Source organism: Electrophorus electricus, chromosome 14, assembly GCF_013358815.1.
Source record: "Electrophorus electricus isolate fEleEle1 chromosome 14, fEleEle1.pri, whole genome shotgun sequence".
Classification (NCBI taxonomy): Eukaryota; Metazoa; Chordata; class Actinopteri; order Gymnotiformes; family Gymnotidae; genus Electrophorus; species Electrophorus electricus.
In genome coordinates, this window is record NC_049548.1 from 10,537,409 (window position 1) to 10,553,391 (window position 15,983).

Sequence of the window (15,983 nt, forward strand, 5' to 3'; positions counted from 1 at the left end):
AGTGCAAGCCTGTCTCCTAGTGGAAAAATACTAAAATCACACCTGGCTAAATTAAGAAATAATCAATTCGTTACACTTTCCAAAGCCGAAAGTTGCATAATAGTCTACACATGGTATTTATAGCATCCTTAAGGACAGCAAATTACATTCTATGGCAACGCTGTATACGCTTCTTAGTTCTACGTAACACTGAACCTTGTGACTAACACACACCCAAAACAAGAATCTTACCTTCCGTCTGATAGAAAAAGTACATACAATTTAATGGAGATATATAATTCTTAATTTCACAAATCAACTTTAACAATTTGAATTTGTTTCATAACATTTGAATTGATTTTGATTGCTTTGTTTGCGCTAATACAAAATTAACATTTGTATTTGATTATGATTTATCCTCAGTTAAACCCAAGTATCACAGTTATTTTTTTTTCTCTAAAAATTGATTGCATAAATAAATATTTTTTCCATCACCTTTTGCATATGTGAAACATTAGTGAATTTACTGTATAAATGTACTCTATTACAAGCTGATGAGTTTGTCATTACTATAAGTTGGAGCAGACCACATGTGCATACAATGAAAATGCCAGAGAAAGCACCACAAACTTTCTTATTTCATTGTATTATAGGCCATGATTCAACAGGAATTTTGGATAGTTATAAACAATACTGAGTGTTTTTACATGTAAAATTAGCCCATCAATGTCATTTTACATGTAAAATTAGTCCATCAACATTTTTAACAGGACAAAATGTAAAAAATATTTAGATAATAAAATGTATGTTCTAAATGCTGACGATAGTATTGCTGAGTAAATGACTTGGCTGATTTTTACAGGAATGATATTTTTACTGGATATCTAAGTGAATTTTCAGCTTTGAGCATACATGAAATGCACTCAGTAATGTGTCAAGGTCTTCTGTGTGGATAAAACATAGTTCTAGCCTATGAAGAACACAGAGGAATAACTATCCTCAACACAGACAAAAGACAATTCTGTGGTTCTCAGTTCAGAGATGCACTGCTCATTTTGGTGTTCTTTCCCATTCACACCTGATTCAGCTCATCACCTAATTATCAAGTCCTTCAAGAGCTGGGTCCACTGTCCTAGAATGGAGAAAGCACAAAATAGTTCAGGGCATGTCTGAGTGCTAGACTGCAAAGAAACTACATTACTGATCTGATGCAGTGTTTTCTAATCCAGATCTCAGGGGCCTGAGTCAGTTCATGTTTTTGCACTAATCCAGCTCCCATCACACTTGGAGCAAGACAACAAGAACATTGCTTACAGGCAACTGGGAAGTGTATTTTTTATGGGTCCCTGAGAACTGAGTTGCAAAAACACTGTTGATTGTTACCCATTGCCTGTGTCTGGAAGACTAGTACATGCAATACAAGTGGTGAGAAGTGAGCAATCTTCTCACTACCCTTGTGTTTCCCTTTTTTTGTCTCAAATATCATCCAGTAAAAAGGATGTCAAAAAGTGTTTCTTTCACTTATATTCCTTAAATATGCAGGTGTCAAGTGGATATAAAAATCAACCCCATCAAAAAATCTCATAGCAAACACTGAACCTTTGTCTCGGTCAAACCTGCCCCATAACATAAAAAAATAATAATTTTATTTACATTATAAGTTTCCCCTAGGGAATTGACTGTTTCTCAGAGAGGCAGATTTGATTACACTGAAGAGACTTTGTTTGATATTGGAGGCAGTGGTTTTTATGAGGTTATGTCATGTCTATTAAGTGTGTGAAGAATTTTTGTTCCAGAGAAAAGAGTCATCGTGGAGCACAGTTGCGAGTTTCCTGTTGAAAGGGGCATAAAAGTTGGTAAGGATCTCTCGCGTGAGTGGAAGCATTGGGCCCAGATTCTTATCTGCTAGCTTCCGTGTGTTAGATGCTGGACGCTTAGTGATTTCAGCCTCTTTCTGCTCTGATAGAGGCCCTGTGAGAGAGAAACACACACACACACACACACACACTTATGGTGAACACTATGGTAAGGCTGTGCTGTCCCCTATTGGTTGAAGTGTGTAAATACACAAAAATTAAGGGGGAAATATACAGTACCTCTAGTACGATCAATAACAAAAAGGCTTTGTGTGTGAGTAAGTGATGGGAATTCCAGCTCTTTTTAGTAAGACAATTTGGCTTACCTCAGCAAAAATAGCCAGCTCTTTTGACTCCCAAACAGCTATTAATTTAATACTACTTCTGCTATTCATTTAATACTACTATTTTGTATTTCAGCCACAATTAGCAGTGGTTTGACCAATTTGCTGTGATTAGTATAATTACATTGAATAAATATATGCAAACACTATAATTTCCATTATTCCATAATTTCCAACATAATATCATAACTTTGTTTGCTAGAAAAACATTAATGTAAAAACACAAATACACATGTATAATGGACATTTTGCGACTATCATTCATCTTGTTTTCTGCTGTTTGTGTGCTCCTCATTTCTGGAGATAGTCAACCCCCCATTAACCTGATGGTATGATCCCTGTTTGTCATCACCTGTGATTGGTTGCCCAACACACATTAACACAACATTCAGTCATTGCACAAAGTGCCTGTAGCTAAGAAAACAAATCTCAGGATCTGCCTCCCATTGTTCACATAAAGGAGCTGGCTCATGAACCCAATTGTTCTCCATCAACACATCTCGTGTGTGTGTGTGTGTGTGTGTGTGTGTGTGTGTGTGTGTGTGTGTGTGTGCACATGTATGCCAGTGCATGTAATTGAGCTCCATACCCAAATGAAGGAACTGAAAGACTTTGTGCATGGAGACTTTCCTGTCTGCAGCATGGTCTTCTAGTCTGAGAACAAGGAGCTGATCCCTACCAAACACGGACAACCAATCCAGGATGTACATGATATACAGCCCCACCTGCAGCCGTACCTATGAGAGAGAGAGGATGAGCAAGCCATCATACACTTAGCATTGGTATGTCACACACAAAGTGTGATGCACACCCTTACGCAAGTTTTTAGGCTATTTGCTTTCTTAAATCCATAACCCACAGATGAGTATTATTGGATGTACACCCATCAGGTTCTTCCCAACACCTCTATATTGCACAATAACATTTTAATACCTGCAATCTACAGTCTGTAGATTTCCAAGTAATACACCCATTTCTGTACAATAATTACCCATTGATTTCCAGCCACTTTGACACTGCAACCCGGCTGGCAGACTCCGCCTCTCTGACCAGGACTCTGAAGTCCCCTGGCTGTTCAGTTACATGCACAACCGTGCAAAAACAAGTCAGCCTTAAGTAACACTTCACCCATCCAGACTAGTCAGTTTTTCCAGTTTTCCAATTACTTGAAAGCTCTCCACTAATGCATTTCACTGATCGATGCTTTAGCTCCCCAAGATCAATAACAAACTACACTATATTAGCCATCATTATGTGAGCTGTTGTGTTAAATGTGGAGAAAAATATGGTTGTCAGCTCAAAGGAGTTTCTTTTTTATAACTATAACAAGTCTATTATTTATTTTTGGACTGTGCATTTTATGAGTCATTTTTAGGCAGAGTGAACAGAGATTTCCTTAAGAGAATGTGATTCATATTAAGACCAAAGCCCAGGGCAGAGCTTCTCAAGGAGGCCACAAGGACCCAATAGTCCTTCCAGCTCAGGAGCTGAGCGATTCACCAGGGTGTTTATTGTGAGCTCAACGGCTGGATCCTGGGCATATTCCATTCTTTTTTTCTTTCTCTTTTCCTAACACACACACAAGATTCATTCTCTGTCATTCTCTGTCTCATCATTGAGGTTGCATTTATGACGCTAATTACTGAATCCTTTTGACCTGTCAAAACATTTCTCCTTGATGTTTCCCCTTGTCTGTCACTGCAGATCTGTGTGTGTGTCAGTGTGTGTGGCTGTGTGTGTCATGTGCTACTCACAGGCATAGCGTTGTTGAATGTGCTGTTATAGACACATGCCCGAATGCTGAAATCCTGCAGACATGCATCAAACAGCTGCAGTGATTCCCACACCTTCTCATGGAAATCCTCTGAAGACTTGTTGGACATCCCAAAGTAGAGATAATCAGAGTACAATCTGTAAAAAAAAAAAAAAAAAAAAAAAAAAAGTTAAAAAGACTACATTTTTCTTTTTACATATATTCTTATTCTACTTTACATACATAACACTTTTTATTGGAAACATCTTTGCACATAGACTCTTTTGTCACTTTATGCACTGGCCACTGGCTGGTGTGTGATCCAGACTCAGTCTTGGATTAAACCACACTGTTAGGGGTTCACGACTAATGCATCCACTCCAAGTACTGAACAGCAGAACGCCAAATAAAGTACCAACTCTCTAAGAAGAATCTGACATGCTTGATTGTGCCCTTTTTACAAACTGCTATACACTATTATGACTTGCAAGAATAATTTGTACATTAAAAAACTATAAGTAAACTAAGGTGGTACCAGATGTTTTAATAGTTAGCTATAGCAGGGTATTCCACTCGAGTTTGTCATCACACAAGATTATCTTCAGGTCAGTTTTCTAACATAAGGATACTAGACTAACACTGGTGAGTCTAACTACACTGGAGAGAGGTCAGACTTGAAGAGAGAGGAGGAGAAGGAGAGAAGGAGAGAAGGGAGATGGATAGGGAATGAGTGGATGAGATCTCAGAGGCTTCAGCTCAGGGAATGTTATTATCTCTTAACCTTAGCGTGTTCTTCAATAGAGACACATGGCACCATGGCACAGATCATTTAAGAAATAATTAAGGAATAATAATAAATGAACATAAGAATATTGTGTACTTAGAATGCGCATATGAATTCCTTCACTGGAATCCCACTGCCCTGCACAGTTTAAAGTTTTGCCTGCTTTAGTACACCTATTCCAGGACACCATTTCATCATCAAGCCTATCATGAGCTGGACCAAATGTACTCATGCAGGGAAAACCTGAAACTGTGCAGGGCACAGGGACCTCAGAATTGGAGGTAAAAATCCTGATCTATACAAACATTATTTATAGAACTGCTTTGCTGCTAATTAGCAGCTCAGTTTCTCAAAGGGTCATTTTAGCTCACACTCACTTGAGTGTGTTTCCTCCAAAGCACAGCAGCATGACAGCTGAAGGTCCTGAGTCTGCCTGGGACCATACCATCGCACTCCTGCCACTACCTGCATTACAATGGTTTTGTCCTGCCAAATTTTTCTACACTGAATTAGGAGCTTCATTTAACATTTGACCTCTGACCTTTCAACAGGGTCTCTCAGAATGGCGATGAACTGTGCTTCTGGCTGGAGCGCGTGAATGAAATCCTGGATCAGAAAGGGAGGCTCTGCCTCTGTGGAGTTGTCATAGAAATAGGCCCATGCGTTGTTGTCCCACATAGTGGATGCACTAGCCTCACCTGCCAATTATAGAAAGTCATTAAAAGGAGAACTAAAGTGATTCAGTCTAATAACACAGATCTCATACATATCTACATGTACATATTTGATCTGTAAACATGTACAAATGATTTAATACATAATATATACTTTTAGGGATTCAATGCTAGAAAATCTTGTTTCAATATATTTTTTAGTGACTTGAAGTGACTTGTGATAAAGTTTCTATCTTCACACAAAAATGCATGACTGTGACACATGCACAATTTCAGACTGTTAACCACTTATCACTGGGTTCATCTCTATCTTGCACACAACTCAGCAGTTAGATATTATCATGTCAAAACAAGGTTGTTTGTGAACGGCTCTGAGCCAGAAGCTAAATAACACATTCTTTTTTTCAGAAGGTGAATCATACTAGAGATGTTTCCAGCTCTACACAGCACAGTATCATATAATAAATGTTATACATCCAAATTCATTATTAATAAGGCATCCTCTATTTTCCTAAACATTCTTTCTACGTTAATTGCTTAATTTACATCAAATGAAAACAATTCGGCATTTGTAATATATGTAATCCTAATCAGTAGTCACATAGGGAGATGCTGACACATCCAGGACCATCATAATATTGTGAGATAAAATAAAGCTGATCTAGGATCAGGTTCCCAAAAGACTGAAAATTAAAAAAATTAAAGCTCTTCCCCAGGATTTTATTCCAGCAACTGGCTTTGTCCATTAGTTCAGCATTAGCTAGTATTAGAATGAATGAATGAAAGTGAAAAAAGTGAAGTACCTCTCACTACTTTTTTACTTTTATGTTTAAAACCAAAACTTTTAAACCTGAGAATCTTACTGATAATATTTGCACAACACAAGTGCTAGCACTTCAGTGCCACAAGCTCTGTGGTTTCTGTGATGACTAGGTTCAAAAGTCAGGAAGTTTGGTGTGTGCATGTGCTACATCATGATCAATAAGAGAGAGGAACTACAGTAGGTTATCCACAGACCACTACAGGCCAGGGGTGACCAACTCTGGTTTTGGAAGACCAGAATCAATCTTAGTTTGGAAATTCCCCTCCTCAAACTTACTGAATTTGATACGGCTAAGTTAAACTGCTACAGAAAGGATATTGCTGTGAAAACACTGAGAACAAGCAATCTCATCACACACTTGTTCTCACAAGAGTGCCTTTAGTTCTCTCCCAGGCTGCCCCACATCCCCAGTGATGCATGTTTCTTGTTTCCTCAGTCATTACTACCCATAACCACTTCCTGTTTTGTGTTTCCTAAAAAATAAAATTAAAAAAAAAAGAACACATGCTGCATATTAATACACCCTAACGTTCCTCTTCCTGACAGCTGTCTTTCAGGAGGAGGATACACAGGTATGATATGGAGAGTCACTGCAGAGTCACAAGGAGGTGCAGGAGGGTAAACAGGAACAGGAAATTGGGATTTTTAACTCAACCCAAACAGATACTCTCTGTCAGTGTAACATAGAAACCCTGCCATGAGATATATATATATATATATATATATATATATATATATATATATATATATATATATATATATATATATATATATATGGGATATTATGTTCCCTGACTGAAAATACAATTTTTAGCAGAAGCTCTTTAACTATTCAGTAACTTTTGAGTCTTTCTCCATTATTAGTTACATCTCTATGTTAATTCTACTATAGTCTCTAAAAGTGTAAATGTGGAATAATTATTAAATTACTATATTGTTCCATTGCTATTCACAAGTACCATATATAATTCACATCCTTTATGTAACATTACCTTATACAGCAAGTTGTTTTCAGCTGAATTGTAACATTCTGTTTGTAACAAGTAATTCTCACTGTAACACGGTCATGAGACAATGACACTAATACAAAACATACTGCCCACAGGAGTCTCCACCCTGCTCTTGTCTAAACTTAGCTCCGCCCACACTCTGCCACTCCGCTCACACCAGGCTCAACTGCTCCTGCCCCATTGACCTGGCCACATGCTCTATGTCTATCCCTGGCTCGCTCCTGTTGTGAAGGCTGGGACTGTGGTTGTGCACATTTCTTAGCCTCTTTCCATAGTTCTCAGAGTCATCTCCTTTTCTGGCTTCATGTTTACCTTAGAGCTGCTGTAATCCTTCTAGTCCCCTGGGCTCCCCTAGCATAACTGGCCTTCCTGTCTCTCCACTCTGTGCTTCAATTTTCTCCCACTTTTGTGCAGAACCTTTAGCACCTACAGACACTAATGTCTTTATTGGGTAGATCCATTTTTATTTTACAATCCTATAGTTACATGCTGTATCTTATAGTAATACTGTATACCCAGTTTAATAGCAGCTACCCCATTGATCAGAGTTCAGTTTTTGACCATCAGACTATAGGACCACCACACGCCTGCCTTTCTCAGCCAAGCATTAGCACTGATATAGTGGCATTGCTGTGATGTCAGACACAGCATGGCTAACATGAATTATTCATGGGAACAGATGAACTACTCATAACTTTACTCATACAAGTGGTATCTACAGAATTAGAATCTATAGAAAGGTTTCTAAAAAAGTGTCTAGTATGCACAAAATACTATCAATAGAGATAAAAAGCAAGGAGTGTTACTAGTTTTACAGTCTGTTCATATTTGAATATCATTCTACTTTGACAAAGCATAGCAAACATTAAAAAGGAAAGTCAGTCATCACTACACCGGTTCTGAAACTCTATTAATGGTTTTAGTAGTTGAAAACAGAAATTGATTTATAACTGAAATACATAACGCAAACAACTCAAACTCAGAAGTGTAACAAACAGTATGTGAATTTCTGTTAGTGGTGTGCCTATCCTAATAGTTTTCTATTCTATTTAATAGTCACTGCTGTTTCAGGTATGTTAGGGAAAATGGTGCAGAATGTTGCAAGAGAAACCATGCTAAGAAAAGAAGAAAGGCATTACCCTGTACTCATGATGACACCCATGGAGCATAGAGGTCAGATTATATCAGTAATCATACAAGATACAATCAAATTCACAGGATGCTGTTGAGAAACAGTTCACTCAAAACACACTGGCTGACAACCAAATTCTAATTTAATATCTGATTAGAAGATAAAGCTTTGCAATTTGCATTAAAGTACAATTCAGACAGCGCAATTCAAAATCATTCTAGTGAACACATCATGATTAGAAAAATCTTGTGTAGAAGAGTCAGAAGATTGTAAGATTTTACTGCACATCAACACACTTTCTTTGAGATAAAAAATACTCTTCTGTAGTAGTTATATCTAACCTGGCCTAAAATATAAGGAAATAAAGGCCAGGTGTTCAGCAGAGGTGCTTTTTCACAATTAAAGTGCCTTTTACATGAGCTGTTGACCAGACTGAGTCGGCTGTCTGCTAGATGTAGTGATGGGAGATGGTCTAACAGAGCAGAGATGTGTTACCAATAATGATAGTAGACTGAGCAGAGCCTCCAGTGATGTTTGCCAACAGCTGGTCCTGAATCTGATGGGCAGGTAGGTCAAAAAGGTCCAGGTAGTCTTCCACTGGATAGCGGGCATGAAGACCCTCACTGGGGCGAATTATACCTGGGGTGGAGAGAGCAGAGAGAGCAGTGTGTGAGAGGTGAAGATCTTAGAACCCTGCACACATTATCATTGCATGTATGTAAAATAACAGAAGAGGTTATTTTGTCATTTAGAAAATGTTCAGTCCTTAGTTTTTTTTCTCAAATCACATTTATAAGTATTTCCTTTGCTCTTGTGGGAGAGTTTCTCCTGAGAGGATGAGAACTTTCCATTAAAACTATTCCATTGGACATTCAGTAAACTAAACAAGCGAAAGAACAAAAAACTAAAAATACAGAAAAGTCAGGAAATCAGAAAAAAAATGTTTTCAGATAGGTAAGAGGTTTGCCAGTATTTTGGGATTATAGGATTTATTCATTTAAATTCCTTCCATCTGAAATTTTTCCCTTAAATTCTCATTCTGTTCCTTCTTTTTCCAACTAATTTTTCTTTCTGACTCTTTCATATCTAATATCTTGCCTCTCTGTCTGACTCAACTTTCGATGCATACACTTCTGGACAAAGTGTTGATTTTAGAAAAGAAGAAACCAGGAGGAACAAGGCTCTCCCACAATGTTTGTCTTATACCTAAATGTGTGTGTGTGTGTGTGTGTGTGTGTGTGTGTGTGTGTGTGGTTTACAGACTTAGCTAATCTCTCACATTTGATATCAGACATCTGATCAAAGACTTACTGAGACTACGCAGTAGACATTTATGCTTTATAAACTGACTGGCAAACAACCATTGTCATTAACACCAGTTCAGAAAATATAGTACCAAATACCTAACCTTATCCATTACAAGAAATGTACCCTGTGTCACACTGAGGAAGACACTGGTCTATCTGGGACACTCTCTCCTAGATTGATTAGTGCCTACATCCACCCACATATTCCAGCATAACTACTTCCATACACACACCTTCACAAATACGCAAATAAGCAGCAACTGTTCACACACACATAGAATAGAAAAAAACAAACATAAAAGACAAGAAGTCAAAGACTTCAAAAATAGAAAAAAGAAAATCCACCAAAAGGGACTGAGGGAATGGAATGTGTACTACATTCTACATTCCACATAATAAGACTGTGTGTACACAATGTGTGTGTGTTATGTCTGCTCACTGTGTGTGTTATGGGTGCTCAGATAAAGCATTTGTGTGTGTATGTCTTTACATATGTGTGTGTTTGCACGTGTGTGCACTCACAGTGTGTATGCTTCTCTGCCTACACTATCTCAAAAAGGCACAGTGGTCTCTTTCCAGACTTTGGCTAGCTGCATACACTCAGTGTAGTAGAACATAAACAGACAACTCCAGCGGTGGTGGCAGCTTGGCAGTGGCACAGGTGGGTGGGTGCTGCAGGTGGTGCGGGATAGTCTCTTGTGTGCAGTAGCTGCTCCTCCACACTGCTAGGTTAGTAAGCTGCGGTGTGCATGAGCACTGCAGGGGGCTGGCAACCTAGTGCTGATGACTCAAGCGCTGCATGGCCAGATGGCAAATTGCTGTGAATTTGGACACAGGTGCGTAATTTCCTCACACACCCAGACACAAACACACACCCCCCCTTTCTTTTCCACTCTTTGTCACTTACTGTCTCACTCACTCAATCATTCTCTCCTTTGCTACAATGAATAAATATGAATGAAGCTATTTAGAACTGATTTTGTGGGATAGTGGATGGGAAAAGGAAAGCAGTGAGTAGTATCTTCTGCCAGAAGAGGCGTGCTGGAGCAGGAAGCGCTGTCAGCAGGGTGCAGGGCTAAAGCCAGGGACTCGATCTGTCCATTATGACTGGGGATCTGTAATCACTTTTAACAACACATAAAAGAGATGCAGAGAGTGCAAGAGAGAGAGACAGAGAGAAAGGCAGACAGAAAAGAGGGAGGGGTGTGTATGTAATATAGAGAAGGACAAGAGAGGTAGACAAGAGAGTGATATAAATGCAACATCAGACAGTGAGGGATGAAAAGGTAGAAATAACAAGAAATCGAAAAAATTTAAAGTTCAATATGATGGAGTGATGAGAACATTGGAGAATGAGAAATTGGAAAGAAAGAGTAGGAAGAGAGATAGAAGACTGGATGTTAGGAGATAGAGAGACAGAAATAGACAGAGACAGAAAGAGAAAAGACTGGATGTTATTGGAAATGGACAGAGACAAAATATTGGATGCTGCAAGACAGAGACAGAGAGATTGAAAAGACTGGGTGTTTAGGGAGAGAAATTGAGAAACTGGACGTTTTGGGAGAGAGAAACAGAGAAATATAGAAAAACCTGGATGTTTGGGGTGGGAGACAGACAAGGAAAAACAAAAAGAGACAGAAAATATTTTATGTTGTTGGGAGACAGCCAGAGAGAGAGAGAAAAGACTGGATGTTATTTGGAAGACAGACGGAGGGAGATATAAAACAATGGATTTTGTTTGGAGACAGAGAGAGACAGAAAAGAGTAAACGTTTTTGGGAGGCAGCCAGACACCAAAGGACCTGTTGGCGCCTTCATGTCACTTTGTCAGATATGAACGCTGCTAGCAAAATCCCTCACAAAGTCCAGCATCATTCCATCCATTACATCACTCCACATCTGAACATCCATCCAAATAAATCACTGTATTACGCCATCAATTATAAGTTTTGTTTATTTGTTTTATAAATAATGTTCAGAAGTTTTGTTTCTCAGCTTTTTCCATGGTTTTAAATACATTTATGCAATGGAATATGAACTCATTAAAGTTGAAAGTTTTAAAAATTGAACAAATTAAAGTTGCATTTTTCTTTTTGGCCTTCATTTCCTCTTTATGTAATTGTTTGGTTCATTCGTGTCTTTAAAGAAAAACAGAATACATTGACTAGTTTAGTCCAAGTTTTTGAATCCTATATTTATTCTTGGAAATACAATAGAGGAACTTGTGACAATTGTGGGCTTCCAAAGATACATGCTTTGAATCCAAGAAATTAAAATTAGACGCAATCAGGACGTTTTCCTAAGATGTAACAGTTTCCAATTAAGTTAAATTATACTGTTAAAGAGCACTTTGAAAGAGTTTGTGAGCCAATAAATATCAGTTTTACAGTGCATGGCATGTTACCATAAATCAGTGGTCCCACATTTCGCTGTGACCGCATGCACTCTCACACTCTTGCTCTCTTTGCTTAACTTCAGAAAGATCAAACTCTTTACTAGGAATTTAAGAAAGCCTTGAGGAAAGGAGAAATGATCAGAGAGAGAAAGGGAAAGGAAGACAGAGAGAGGTGATGCTCAGGACATAGCAGATGGATTCTGATCAGAACCAATCTGAATGATCGGGCTAAGGGATCCTGCGGAGCAGAGGTGAACTCACCGACTGTGACATCAGATGCGAATCAGATGTGAAAAGCCTAAAAAACAGTGGCATGGCTTAATCCCATGAGCAGCCCCAACGAGCACACCCATTTAATCCCATGAGCAGCCCCACTGAGCACACCCATTTAATTCCATGAGCAGCCCCACTGAGCACACCCATTTAATCCCATGAGCAGCCCCACTGAGCACACCCATTTAATCCCATGAGCAGCCCCACTGAGCACACCCATTTAATCCCATGAGCAGCCCCACTGAGCACACCCATTTAATCCCATGAGCAGCCCCACTGAGCACACCCATTTAATCCCATGAGCAGCCCCACTGAGCACACCCATTTAATCCCATGAGCAGCCCCACTGAGCACACCCATTTAATCCCATGAGCAGCCCCACTGAGCACACCCATTTAATCCCATGAACAGCCCCAATAAGCACACCCAACTCTACATGACAACTTTTAATGATCCAAAAGCAAAAGCCTAGCCTTTCACAAGCAGTCCATCTATCATTCTGTAAAGTATACATCCCACACAGTAAATTGCATGACTGAAGTCTGCTAATAAATGTTTAAATATTTTATATTATATATAGACAAAATGAATAGGTAGACAAAGCAGACAAAAAATAAGAAAATTTAAAGCAAAAAGGAGGCATACGATAAGAGAAAACGAGTTGTGTATCGGGTTTTTGCTTGTATTATTTTTCTTCTCTTTCACCTTCAGTTAATCCATCTGCCTTTTCATTCTGTCTGTATATGATGCAAAATAATCTATTCTGTAATATTCTGAAAGAGTGCTCTATGATATAATACAAAGTTAAGACAAGTTATCCTCCCTCACCAAATCTCTTACGGGTCCACCAGTGTGGCTCCTTAAGTGTTGTGACCCGCACATCTGGGTGCAGCCGAAGCCGGTCGTACAGGTCAGTAGTGCCACATTTTGGCTGCCCGATGATATAGAAGTATGGCAGGCAGCGGATCCGGTAGAACTTCCCCTTGTGCAACTGCAGGTGTTTCCGGAATGACCGCCTCAGGAAATCAAAGACAGCGTGTGACTGTCGTGAATAGCGGGCGTATAGGTTCTTCTGGTACGGATTGGCACTAACATTCCCCTGCAGCTGCTCATACCAGCAGGGGTTCTTAAGACCTGGTAGGAAGTGTCGCGGGATCACAGAGAACAACTGTGATGGGGAGAGAACAGCAAGAGAGTGGTAGTAATGTTATCATGATGAGCTAATAATGATAAGCCATGTTTTGTTATACATATTCGTCATATTTTACAAATATTATATTTATGCATAAAATATCTTAAATTATCTAATCATTCAAAATACTGTAAAATACTAAAAATCTAAAGACAATATGGTGAGAACTCCATTGTGACATCATTAAAATAAGATGGAAAGTCTAAAAGTAATATGATCATATTTGTAAAACAATTTTCCAAAATTTGAAATCAAAGAAATGCCTGTAGGCAATTTATTTCCCACTCTGCATGTGTGTGTTGTGTGAGATTCTTAGGTAGGAAGGTGTAAAGTGCCAACTTTCACTACAGCATTTCCTCTCCCCTTTGTCTGACATAAAATCCCGTGTGATTGTGTTGTGTGAGTGTGCCAGAGGACATGCATCACCACCCCACTCTGATTAAACCAGACCCAATTAATCCGAGTCTTATGCTCCACTGACATATTGATTACATTGGAAGCCATTTCCTCCTTCATCAGCCAATCAGGAGGGATGAGAACAGTCACTGCAAGTCTGTTTTTTTAACAGGCTAACTGAAATGGGCTTCAACATGAGGAGAGGAGAAAAGAAATTAGGTAAGGTGTCAAGATGAGGTGAGACGGGAACAAAGGAGAAAATGACAGATTTAGTCCCGGCTTCAAATCATGTTCAGAAAGCCATTAGAAAGGGGTTTTATAATTAGCCTGTATCTCAATGACACGACCCTGAAAAGTCTGGTGCAAATAGATCCCCAGCCATGGCTTGCTGCTTTAACAACCAGCACTCAATCATTCACTACATGCCACAACAGATAGAACTAGATGCACAAAACCATATCAAGAAATAAAACAGCCCTTGTAAAATTGTGTACTCACATGTGGTTCGTTATGCACCAGGTTATCCAGTTCTGGTAATTTTCTGTGACTAAATTCCACCTTGGACACGATTTGGTGCACCACCTGTCTGATGTGGGCGTAATCTCTAATAGAAGAGAGATTGAATGGGAGGGTGGCAGGGATCACGAACGGATCGTCACGGTATGGAGACGGTGTGAGGAGCAGCCCCTTCCTCTCACTGCTTAGGAAGTAGGAGGCCATTATGAGGAAGACGACAGTGAAGCCAAAGAGAAAGCTGTACAGTTTGGGACGTCGGGGGCAGGAGAGGAAGGCCCAGGGCTGCTGAGCATCCCTCTGCACCTCCAAAACAGCAGACACACCCATGGGAGCATAGACCATCTGAAAGAGAGGGGACAGGATATGAGTGTCACAGCAATAGCATGTTTACACACACCTTTAGTTACTGCAGAGTCTTATGTAGCATGTAGTAAAATATGCTTGGATTTCTGTGTGTTTGTGTGTGTCTGCATGCATATACAGTCATTTGCAAAACAAAGTATACCCTCTTTGAGTTCTATGGTTTTATGTATCAGGACATGAAGAATCTGATCCTGAGCAAGTCTTAAAATTAGGTAAATATAACCTCAGATGATCAACAACACATGACAATTTATACTGTGTTATTATTTATTTTAAAAAAAACCTGCATTCAAAAAAATGCAGAAGCAGTGTGTGAAAAATTACGCTTACTAAAAAGTATAAGTACACCCCTGCTGTTTCCATAGGAATGAAGAGGGTAAATAGCAGCCATGTCCTGGTAATCAAATGATTACCTGATCATCAGAAAGTGTGTCCATCTCTAAAAAGTTTTGGTAGTTTGCTGGAGCATTCAGATGTGTTAACACAATGCCAAGGAGAAAAGACATCAGCAATGGGCTAAAAGAAGCGAATGTTGCTGCCTGCCAATCTGGAAAGGGTTATTAGGCCATTTCCCAACAATTTGAACTCCATCATTCCACAGTGAGAAAGATTATTCACAAGTGGAAAACATTCAAGACAGTCGTCAATCTTCCCCGAGTGGACATTCAAGCAAATTCACCTCAAGGTCAGACTATACAATGCTCAGAGAAATTGCAAAACACCCAGGAGGTCGTCTCAGACTCTACGAACGTGTCACGACTGCTCCTCTCCCCACTAGTTACGTGGTTCGGCCCGTCACGTGCAGTGGGAAGTCATTGTTATTGTCTTGTTTGTAGCCAGGCCCTCCTTATTAGCACACACCTGCACATGGTTTAGTGTTGTTTGTCTATATGTATTTAAACCCCTGCTGGTGTATGCGGTGTTGTCAGTTATTGATCATGCTAATCGTATGTGTCTTCGTGTTTACCGTTTGTTATATGTGAGTGCCTTTGTCTTCCGTATTTTTCGATAAATGTCCGTCTCCGTCGAGGGAGTCTGTACGTCCTGCTCCTTGGCCTGTGGCACTCGGGCTGTTACAGATGGCATGATATCGTAGCATAGCTTAACTTTTGCTAAGTTGCATCGGAACAAACCACAAGGCGTGTGTCCATTGGACAGATAAGACCAAAGAGGAGATGTCTGGCCAT

General features: G+C 39.4%; 1 protein-coding gene across 3 annotated transcripts in view; it reads right to left on the minus strand.

Annotated features, from left to right (window-relative positions):
• Positions 1-239: 239 nt before the first annotated feature.
• Positions 240-15,983, minus strand: part of LOC113581575 (carbohydrate sulfotransferase 15) — a 57,752-nt gene continuing 42,008 nt past the window's right edge. For 2 of the 3 annotated variants that reach the window (XM_027016805.2, XM_027016803.2), the window contains 7 exons: positions 14,416-14,775; positions 13,158-13,497; positions 8,851-8,994; positions 5,258-5,414; positions 3,934-4,090; positions 2,769-2,916; positions 240-1,950 (listed from right to left, as the gene is read on the minus strand). In XM_027016805.2, the coding sequence (XP_026872606.2) occupies positions 1,748-1,950; positions 2,769-2,916; positions 3,934-4,090; positions 5,258-5,414; positions 8,851-8,994; positions 13,158-13,497; positions 14,416-14,775 (1,509 nt within the window). In that variant the 3' untranslated portion in view covers positions 240-1,747. Of the gene's footprint in view, positions 1,951-2,768; positions 2,917-3,933; positions 4,091-5,257; positions 5,415-8,850; positions 8,995-13,157; positions 13,498-14,415; positions 14,776-15,763; positions 15,859-15,983 lie in introns of those variants that run through there. The other variant, XM_027016806.2, reaches the window with a different exon arrangement.